This window comes from Leishmania donovani, chromosome 23 (assembly GCF_000227135.1).
Source record: "Leishmania donovani BPK282A1 complete genome, chromosome 23".
NCBI lineage: Eukaryota > Euglenozoa > Kinetoplastea > Trypanosomatida > Trypanosomatidae > Leishmania > Leishmania donovani.
In genome coordinates, this window is record NC_018250.1 from 363,494 (window position 1) to 374,324 (window position 10,831).

General features: G+C 57.2%; 2 protein-coding genes across 2 annotated transcripts; both read right to left on the reverse strand.

Moving 5' to 3' along the window:
• Window positions 1–1,038: 1,038 nt before the first annotated feature.
• On the reverse strand, window positions 1,039–2,838 carry LDBPK_230900 (RNA-binding protein, putative; the record flags this gene model as incomplete). Its single annotated transcript, XM_003860942.1, has 1 exon — window positions 1,039–2,838. The coding sequence occupies one exon, from the start codon at window positions 2,836–2,838 to the stop codon at window positions 1,039–1,041; it is 1,800 nt and encodes a 599-aa protein (XP_003860990.1).
• Window positions 2,839–8,066: 5,228 nt separating this feature from the next.
• LDBPK_230910 (hypothetical protein, conserved) lies at window positions 8,067–10,085 on the reverse strand (the record flags this gene model as incomplete). The annotated part of the gene is made up of 1 exon (XM_003860943.1): window positions 8,067–10,085. The coding sequence occupies one exon, from the start codon at window positions 10,083–10,085 to the stop codon at window positions 8,067–8,069; it is 2,019 nt and encodes a 672-aa protein (XP_003860991.1).
• Between the last annotated feature and the right edge of the window lie 746 nt (window positions 10,086–10,831).

Sequence of the window (10,831 nt, forward strand, 5' to 3'; positions counted from 1 at the left end):
TGTGTGTGTGTGTTTTCTGCTCTTCTTACTTTGGCGGGCGCACCATCATCTCTTTCTATGCATGTATACAGCTTGCTGAGTAGTGATGGCACGCCTGCGGTGTATTCCACGAGTGCATCGCAGTGGAAAATAATAAAAAAACGAATAAAAGAGAAATCGAATCCAGTGGATGCACAGGACGCCAAAGTAGGGCAACGTGGGAGTCCGAAAGATACCAGAGTGAAGCAAACAGTGATACCAATAAAACGTTCTTGTGCGCGAGGAATAAGAGAGAGAGATGGGGGGGGGGGGGCACAGCAATGGTGGCGCAAGAACGGCACATCTCCAGATGAACAGCAGATGGCACCCACCCACATGCACACACGCACCGATATGCACAAACGCACATAGGCGCACATACGGGGGAAAAAAGCACACGCCTAAACGTGAGCGCAGGAGTCCAGTGTGTGCCTGCACAAAACAGCGAGGCGCCGGTGAGGGATCGAAGAAGAAGCAGGGAACCATCAGAGAATACATCGAGTAATGCGACACATGCACAGGGACAGACACACAGACACATACGCATATATGCGCGCAGCAGAAGAGAACAGAGGAGAAAGAGGAAGTACGGGCAGCTCGATCGGGCTGCTGGGTTTGGGTGGGAGGAGGGAGGAGGGGGGAGAAGGTAGCACTGGAGACGCAAGGCAGTGTGGCCCCTCTTATTAGTGTCGCAACGTGCATTAAATAACACAAATAAGCAAGCAAGAGGTCGACATAGACAAGGAGGTGAAGCTCTATGCCGCGTACCCAGGGAAACTCGGAGACAAGCGACTTCGAAATCGTTCCCAGAGAGAGAAAGGGACGGAAAAAAAAGGCGAACAAGAAAAAGAGCAGCACACGCACACACAGGCACGATGCTGCAGACCATAGCATCTCTGTGTAGCGAGTGCTGCATCCGTGCAGCCGCTCACTTTTTTCCTTGTCCACGTGATCGCCACCTTGAACGATTTTCGATGTTTGTGTCTTTATTTTGTTTTCATCTTTGCTTCCTTTTTGTCTTCAGCGCAGCATCTGTAGCTGCAAGCCCATCCCATTGTCCATCATGACGACGCTCGGCGGCAGTCCGCTAACGCCCTCTGCGCCACCGTTGCTGGCGTTGACGGGGGCTGACGGCAAGTAGGGCGGAAGCGCCGGCATCCCTGTCGCAGTGCTGTTCATGGGCACCGCACCCATTGGAAAGTATGTGAACGGGACTGTCCCATTAGCCATGGGGTTCGCAGTGGCTGTCGCTGCCGGCGGACCGGACGGTGACGGCGATCCAGGGTACGCGCTGACACCATTCGCAGTCGCGGCGGTAGTTGGAAAGGCACCGTACCCGCCAGTGGGCAAAGGATAGTACACGAAGGCGGCTGTTGCCGCCGGCGGCGCCGCCCACTCCGTCGAGGTCGCGCCGTTCGCGCCGTTCACTGCTGCCGTCGCGACCATCATCTGCGCAGACCCCGCCGGCATCATGGGTGCCATGTTCGGGAAGGGGAAGTTGAAGGGGGAAACGACAGCTTGAGAATTAGCGTTGTTGCCCACCGCATCGCCGGGGCCGCCGTTGGCGTTCCCCCTCGTCGCCGCTGTCGCCGACCCCAGAGAGGAGCAGCTGTCGGATGAGTGAAGGGAGTCCAGCGGGGGACTGAGAGCCATGGATGCCGGGGACAGAGCCGACATGGCCGTGGGCGCGCCTCCGCGTTGAGCGCCATTGATGGCGCTACCGCCAGGGGTGAGAGAGCCGGGCAAAGGCGTGCCGGCCGCGCCAAAGCCGCAGTCCGTGCGTGGGCTGCAGCTCGCCGGGGTCACCGTGAAGAAGGTCGTCGACGGCGACGTGTTGACGGCCATGTGCCCATCCATAGCAGAGGTCGTGAGTGCGGTGGTGGCCGTCACAGCGCCGCCTGCAGGAGCCATAAAAGGGAAGTACTGCGTCATCGGCATGGGCATCGCGCCGCCGCTCGGCATAGCGCCAGCCATCCCCATCGGGTTGAATGGCATCTGAATCGGCATGCCGCTGTTGCCAACAGCTGCGCCGGGGATGGAGCTGTTGTTGACAGCACGACGACCCTGCGAGCCGCGACGAGAGCCACCACTGCGGCGGCTGCGATTATTATTGTCACGGCGGTCGCGCTGCATCGAGGGCGGCGGCAGCGTCGTGTTTATGGCGGCACCAGCATCCCCAAGCGGCTGTGGGGTGGCGTGAGAGTCAGCGAGGCGGGCCTGAACACAGCGGCCCTGCAAAAAGCTGCCATTGAGTCCGCGGATGCAGCTCGCCGCACTCTCTTCGCTGTAGTACAGCGCGAATCCGTAGGCCTTCGTCGGGGCATTGCGATTGTCAACACACAGCTTGGCTGCCTCCACCCGTCCAAACTGCTGGCACAGCTGCCGGAAATCCTCCGAGCGGTAGGTCGGCGGCACACCAGAGATGTACACATTGCGGCGGACGTTCTGATTCTTCACCTTGACTGGCTCTGCCGGCGGCGTCGGGGCCTGGTCTATAACAGGAGAACCACCATCGGTCATCGATGCGGAACGAGCAGCACCCTTGCCGCCTTTCTTGGACGGCGCCTGCGGCGTCGCCTTCATCGCGGCCGCGGCGGTGAGAACGGCATCTGGAGGCTGAGACTTGTGGTCCGCCATCACGCCGGTGGCTGGCAGCACGTCGAACGACAGAATCGACGACGTCGCAAAGTTGTGTGTACCGTCCAGCCGCTGCGAGATGCCCGACTCGCTCTGTGACCCGCTGGCGTGAGATCCAAACGAAAGCGAGAACTCCTTGGTCGAGTTGTTGTGGAACGTGTCGGGCACGGGCGAGGCGCTCATGATGAAGCACGGAGAGGGGTGGTGGGGCGAAATAAAACAAAAAAAAGGTGCACAAATCGACACAAAACACTTATAAAAAGTGGTTGAAGGAGTGAAAGAAGATGCACGCACACGCTAAGAGAGAAAGAGAGGTCGAACGCAGAGTTGTGGGCGTGAAAGGGATCAGAGCAGAATAAAAGGAGAGCAGACACCAACGACAACTTCCGTCAGGACAAGAAAAAAAAAAACCGGCAAGGCAAGCAGTAACTGATACACCTCCTCTGCGCACACTTATGTGGTTGACCCAGCGGCTGGAGGAGGAGGAGGCGAGGTGAATGATGAAGAGTCCTTCCCTTGGTATATTCCAGCAAGAACAACAACGACGCCCACACAGAGAAAGACTAAAGAAGAGAGAGAGACAGAGAAGGTCACGAAGGCGTAAAGAAACTTCGGTGTGGAGCCGCGTTGGAGAGGTGGTGACGGGGTGAACTCGAGATATACTTCCCTTTTTTCCTACTTTACGTGCGTGTGTGCGTGAAAGATATATATATATATATTGTGTGTGTGTGTGTGTGTGTTTTTTTTTCTTTCCGTGCGTCAGATCGATGGGACGAGCGGCAGCCGGAGTACTCGTAGAGACGGCGGGGGAGGCGTGAGCGGGGGGCGTGGGGAAAAACAAAACAAAAAAGAAAGAAGGAAAAGGAGGAGGACGACGACGACAAGGAGGAGAGAGAGAATAGAAAGAGAGATGAAAGACTGCCAAGGTCAGTGACACTTCGAGTAGCAAAACGAGATCGCGTACAGCCAGACTCGCAAAGACGCCAGAGAATAGGATAATGGCAAAGGCGGAAACAAGCGTGCACACGCACACACAAAAAAAGGGGGACAGAGAGAAAACAGATTGGCGTGTCGCTGGAGTGAGGGAACAGTTAAAAATGCAGATACCACTAGTGCACAGAACAGTGATACAGACTCAGCCACACACAAACACAGAGAGAGGGAGGAGGCAAGACACGAGGAAATAGGGAAAGAGAGGAATAGGCTCAAAAACAAGAAGGGGGAGAGGGAGGGGGCGAGTGGGAAAGAAGGACACAACACGCGAAAAGGACAAAAATAGACAACAATAAAAGATGAGGGGAGGCACTACGAGAAGAACAGGAAGGGAGCAGCTCACCGTGAACCACCACAGCCACCACAACAACCACAACGACAACGGCAAACACAGAAGAACGAGGGAAAGGCTCCGAGGAAGAGTCAGAGAAAAGAACCGAGAGAGCGCGCGCGAATATGTACAACGACAACTCTCCTAAACGAGAACGCAAACAAGCAAAGAAAAAAAAGTGAGGGAGAGAGAGGCGTAAGCGTGAAAGCGTGAGCGACAAGCAAACAGCTGTGTATGTACGCGTGAGCCCTGTACAGCTCTCTTTCTTTCCCTTTTTTCCCACTTGTTCTCTTGTTCGGTCCGCCTTCCTTCTTTTCTTTATATATACTCGTTTTTGTGTTGTGTATGTATGTGTGTGTGTGTGTGTGTTTTAGTTTTTTGTTGTTGAGGGGGAGGGAGGTAAGGTCGGAAGAGAGAACGAAAAAAAAAAGAAAAAGGAGTTATCTTGTGTGTGAGGGGTGGGGGAGTGTTGTTGGTTGGGAAAGGGGGGTTCGTCTGTCTGTCTGCGGCTGTGTTTCTTTCTTACAAAACACCGAAAAAATGCAAAGAGGAGAAGAGTAACGGCAGAAAGGGAAGCAGAAGAACAAGAAGAGGGCCACGTCTTTTGGTACGTGTATTATCCAACGTGAGGGAGGAAGCGGGGGAGGGAGAAGCGCTGCGTTCACTCGTGTCGCGGTTGCGGGAACCTCCGTGTTAGCCGAGCAGTCACCTCTTCTTCCTCCTTTTTTCTTTCCTTCTTCGTACTCCTTCGTCTTCTGTTCTCCTCTCCACGCACGCGTGCTTATCGCCGGAGCCTCGAAGGTGTGCTTGTCTGCCTGTCCTTATATTACGTGGGGACAGGTGCGCACGAGATACCGGTGAGTGCGTGAGTGTTCTCTATGTAGGGACACCACTACTAGACGCTGCCTGTGCCGGTGATGATACTGTATGGAGAGAGGCAGGTTGCGTCCTCGCGGCAACGACACAGTAAAAAGAGATAAGCAACAGGAGAGGGAGAGGCAAGGTGACGGTGGTGGTGGAAGAGTAAAGGGCACAAAACGGGCAGAGAGTTTGATAGGACCTTCCTCACACCAAGCAGAGGGAAAAAAGGAGCACGAAGACACAAAAAAAATATAGAGAAGTTGCAACACACGCCGTAAAGAGAGCGAGAGACAGACACACGCACACGCTAGCACAAGCACAAGCACAAGAAAACAATAAGGGAAAGAAAAAAAATGATGAGATGATGGTGTGGCTGATGCTGACAATGACGAAGGCAAGCGAAAACGAAAACAAGAAGTGGTTGGTGGTGTTGATGTGGGTGTGGGAGGGAGTGGGGGGAGAAAAGGATGCGGACCTTTGATGAAGTTCAAACTAAAAGAAGAAAAAGACACCGCGAACACGAACAATAAAAGGAAAAATAGACGCGGTGAGAAGGGGGTGTGGGTATGGTGTACACGTAACGCAGACCAGGACGCAGAGGGACCGCACAGAGTCGCCGGCAGGGAAAGGAGAGGAGAGAAGGGGGAAGGAAATAAAAGGTCTGACGATCGGAGGAGGGTGGAGGAAGCGTCGATCTCACCTGAAAGCGTTTGTATGTAAGCGCAAGTGTATGTAAAAACGCCTCTTGTTGTTGCTGTTGTTGTTGCGGCGGCTCTTTCTTCTTTTTTCGTTTGCTTGTGGGTGTGTCTCTCGTTTTGTGCGATGGCAGGGGAGGGGGTGGCGGCCGTGGTTGTAGTCGCGATGATGGGCGAGGGCTGGCAGTGGAAGATCTGTTTATACGAACACAACCCGATGGTAGCGGAAACGAGAGAACGAGAACGGGAAAGACTGAGAAGACGAAGGGGAGGGGGGAAGGGGCAGAAAAAAATCGGAAAGGAAGAAAAAAGATTTACCTACGTATCTAAGTGCTTGTCTGTCGGTAAGCGAGGTGGTGGTGGGCACATGTGTGTGTGTGCGTGTGTGCGTGCGATTGGGGATGCCGCATGTCAAGTCGCCGAGGGGAAGGGGGGACGGCGAACAAGACAACCAGGAGACACATCATGCGTGGCAGGAGGCAGGAAAAGAAGAATGGCAAAGAAGTATGGAGAACGCGGCGCGGAAAGCGGGGGAACATTGTGCGCACTCGACATCGCACACGCCCTACAACGCCTGGAAACAGAGGCATGCAAGCATGCGCGCACAAGCATGGGTATCTCAATACGACTCCGCCTCACTTCGCAACGGCGGAGTGGGCCAGCGGAGGTGCGGGCGCGGTGAACGCGAAGACACGGCGAAAACGGAGATGCGCGCCACGTCGATGGTAGCCATGCACACACAGAACAAATCTCTTGAGACGATTTCCCGTCACGCTTCCTGCGCCTCAAGTCATGCTCGCATAGCCTCCCTGCCTCCCCTCTGTGTGTCTGTGTGTTGTTACTGCGCTTTCAGCTCATTACAGCTTTAGTGACTCTTCAAATCTGTGCGCATGTTTCTCCCTCACCGGACCGCATACCAACGCGGAAGTCGACTTCACAAGGAAGACCGAGAGAGGCAGGAGTTGCTCTCTCCGGCGTCCTCAGCGCACCCACTCGCTGCCCAGACAAGCGTGCGGCCAACGCCACGCCCGAGCCGCCACCCGCCCGCCGGCCTGCCACAGGCCCCCATCGCCTCCTGCACTGCAGCCGTAGGCGCACACGCGGTACAGCAATGCGCCGACTCAGTCCGCCCAGCGCCGCCTCTGCCTCAAACTCTACACAGCACCCGCCGCCTCGCAGGCCGCCGCGCAGCCGCTCCCATCGTGCCACCAGTCGCCACCCACGTGGTGCAGCCCGTACGCGGTGGCACGCCGGCCCCGCACCAGTGGGCAGTGCGAGGGCGGGGGGCGGGATACGCGCCAGCCACGCTGGCACGCTGCCCATCATCTGGACGGTACAGACGTGTGCGCTGGCGCAGGTCGCTCCGACGCGCCGCCGTCCGGGGCTTGAAACTGTCACCACCGGAAGGTGGCTCGGCATCGGCAGGGGATAGCGAGAGGATGGGGGGCTGCATGGCTTCCCGCACACACACACAGTGTGGGGCTACCGGTCCACGCGATACCACACGCTGAGGTGTCCCCCGTGTCATGAGGGTTGAGCGATAACGTGAGAAAACAGCTGATAGAAAGAATGAGGCACCCCGCGTCACTGTGACATGGGCGCAGAAAAGGCAGACCAGCAGAGGTAACTGTATTGCCTCGCGGCTGTGCGTGGCATTGCTTGCGGGTGGGGGAAGAAGAGGCTATCGACGCGGGGCGGCAGGCGAAGACGCATGCGAAAGGCGACAAGCGAAAACAGGCATAACGGTACGACACAAAACAAGGACGTGGAGAGGTGGTGATGCTTGCAAGTTTCGAAACAGCAAAAGACGAGCGACAAGAGGATGATGTGCAGTTCGCCCTCTGCAAGGGGGACGATCGAAAAGACAGAGCCGCTCGAGACTTCCGCGAATTCGGCAAGGAGTGCCCGCCCATCACAAGCGCCGCGACCCGTGACGGCCCTCACTTGTTTCACTCGCTTCGATCCGGTTCGCTCGCGTCTCTTGTCTGGCCGCTTAGTATAGCGAAGCGCTGTAAACGATCCGGTAAGTAGCAGGTAGAAACACACAGGAGGTCACCGAGGAAAAGCACAGGCGAGGGGTTTCCGTACGACTACAGATGCTCGACGTGCAGCGAGGGAGGACAGGAAAGACACTCATACTTCTCACCTGCACGCGCACCCAGGAGAGGTTCAGTCAAGGAAATTAGAAGAAATCGAAGTCAGAGAAAAAGTGTGTGAAGCGTGGCCCAATCGAGAAGCGCGGCGCCGCCCCCCCCCCCACCTCCTCAAAAAGCTCCAAAAAACAAAGCAAAGGATGAGAGCGCGAGAAGACAAGAGCATCGTCGGCGACGAAAACGATATCCCCGGCAGTGTGCGGAGCATCGACAGTCGTCGTCGTGGGTGAACGTGAGAGACGGAAAACCGAGAGAACTGCGCTGGGCTACCACGTGCACAAGTCTGCCCACAACTAACACCACCCTCTTATTGTCCCCAATCTCCATCGTCCCTCCAACCCATAGCTCGTGTTCTCTCCACCCCTCCTGTGCCGCTGCTTAGACAATGGAGCTGAAGTCTGGTGTTGCGCCGTGCAGCGGATCATCAGCGGCGGCAAAACTCCCTAGCAGCTCCTGCATCTTATCGATGCCGGCAATGCGCAGCGAGCTCGTCAGCAGAATCTCGTTGCACTGCGTGTAGCGCACGAGTTGGCTGCGTGTGTAGTCTGTGAGCCGAGCAAGAAAGCGGATGGGGGCCGCATCTGTCTTGGTCAGCACCACTGCGAAAGGCACCCGATAGGCCTCGAGCAGGTCGCAGTACGCGTAGTCCAGGTGCTGCAAGCCCTGCGCAGAGGCACAGAGAAACACACGCTTCACGTTCCGCGGCTGGTGGAGCAGGAGCGGCTCGGTGCCGCCACGGTGATGGTCGTCGTCGGTCTCGTTGTCACCCGTTTCCGCTGCGTCCGCATCCATATGTGCCGGCCTACCGCTCTTCCCGTTGGGTGTCTGATGGGGGACGGCGACCGACTTCCCATAGCGGCGGTGCTGCTGCATCCTCTGTACGGCTCCGGGTGCTGCACACGCCTTCAAGTACGCCCGCATCGCTCGCACGGCGTTCTCGGCGTCTATCGCTGGAGTGCACATCGGATCATAGTGTCCATATCCGGGGCAGTCAACCAGCATCAAACGATTCGCGACGTTGTAGAAGCGTAGTGAGTTCGTCGTCCCGCGCAGGTGGCCGTACGGTGTGATCATCGCGTTCACGATAGCGTTGACCAGCGACGACTTGCCGCTAGACGTCCGGCCGATGAATGCCACCTCCGGCAGCAGACTGTGCCGAGGGTGCAGTCGAGAAGGTAACTTCTGCGGAGGGGGCCGGTGTTGGAGCTGCTTCTGGTGCTGCTTGGCGTTGCGGTCTCGCTTGCCCGAACCGCCTGTGGCGGCAGGCGTCGCACGGACTGCGGCGTGCTTGAGGAAGATGGGAAAGTGCTGTGGGTGGGTGGCGCAGCGCACTTGCTGAATGTGACCGCCGAACGCAAATGTTTGCTGTGCCTTGCTAGATGTATTGAAGACCGGTGCCGTGCCGTCGCCTTTCGTGATCCAGTGCTCCCATGAGACACCGCGCTTTAGCTTCCTCTCAATGCGGCGGCCATGCAGACCAAGATAGATCTCTTGCAAGATGGCACGGTCAAGCGGCCGCTGGCGCAGTTGCTCGCGAAACGAGGTGGTGCTAGGCTGCAGCGTTTCGCGCACGGCTCCCTCGACACCGTACTCTTCCACAAGCCTCTGCTGCTTGCGCAGGTGCGACTTCGAGTCCCGCCACACCTTCTCTAGCGTCTCATCATTCTCCTCGCGAAAGGCGTCGAGCTGCAGCGCGCGCTGCAGCTCTGCCGCGCTCTCCGCTGGCAGGAACGGCGCAACAGCAGAACTGACGCGACGGTGCTGTTCATACTCATTTTTGTAGGGCGATGATGATGAGGGAGACACCGTCGACGATCCAGCCGAGTCGCCAGCAAACGCCGACAGCGGGGGAATAACAATCTTGTGCCGCGAGCAGTGCTGCAACAGCGAGCGTGACGAGCGCAGCAGCCCGTCAGGCACGGCCGCAAGACGTGCGCACGGCGTTGACTGCATAATGCCCTTTTTTTGGCGGGTTTCCTCCTTCTTTACCTTCACATCATCAACGCGACAACAGAGGAGACAGGATTGAGTGGAAACATACACACGCTCAGAAAGACGTACAGCACGCACACCGGAAGGCGGAGAAAGAAAAAAAAAACCTGGATGGTTTACTGCTGCGGGTGTTGGTGGTGGCGCTGCACGTACCGAGTGCCGGCGGCGTGCATCGACTGTGGTGTGCACAGACCGTGGAGATCGTATATATATATATATATATATATTGATATGTATTGGTATATAGGGAAGGAGAGCGAGATAGCGCAAGCCGGCGTGAATGAGAAAGAGAAGGCGAGGAAAAGTGGAGGCGCGCACGTACAAAAGGGGTCGAAGATGCAACACCCCATGAGGGAGAGCGGTACGCGGCCCCTTCGGTGTCGGCAGGGACGGTGACGGCGACATTGGACGGCCAGCATGCCGACACCACGCACACACATACAGAGACAGAGGAGGAACAGGTGAAAGAAAAACGCTGCCGGCCCTCTGCTGCCCATTACGCGCTTGCCAATGCGCATCTCCACTCCAAACGTGTTCGAGGTGGGCGCTGAGTGGGATACTGCGCGCACGCGCCCACGCGATGGACGTGTCAAACGCCTCTCCCGCACGCACGCAAACATGCGCGAGCACGTGCACACAAATAACGGCGTACTTCTCAAACTGGGCGATGCATCTGAAGGCTAGCTCATCCCCCTTCGTGTTATTAATGCTTTTGGTGCGTGTCTGTATGTGTCTGTTTTATGGGCTAAGCAATCCCCCTTCTTTGGTAATTTTAAGCTCCATGGCGTACCCATGCAACCAGAAAAAAGTCAGCGAATACACGTATGCAGCCACAGTCCACCCAACACTGGGGCGCCACGGATACCATCCGCGTCGCCCAGGATGAGGCGTCCGCCTCCCGCGGTCGCGCTGCGGCCGACGGGCTCGTCTCGTCCTTCCGCATCCCTTCGTCGCGCGTGCGCTGCACGCCGCCATCCAAGCGGGCCGCGCTCAGAGCCCTGCTCGAGCGGCACCAGCGGCGGCGTCTGTCGGGCGGGTAGCAGTGGTTGGTCCGGGCGCATGCCGGACGAGCCCAAGGAGGAAGTCGGCCAGCTTCAGGCCAGGGACCGCGGAGACCCTGCGCTCTGCCTGTGTACCATGCTGCTCCCTCT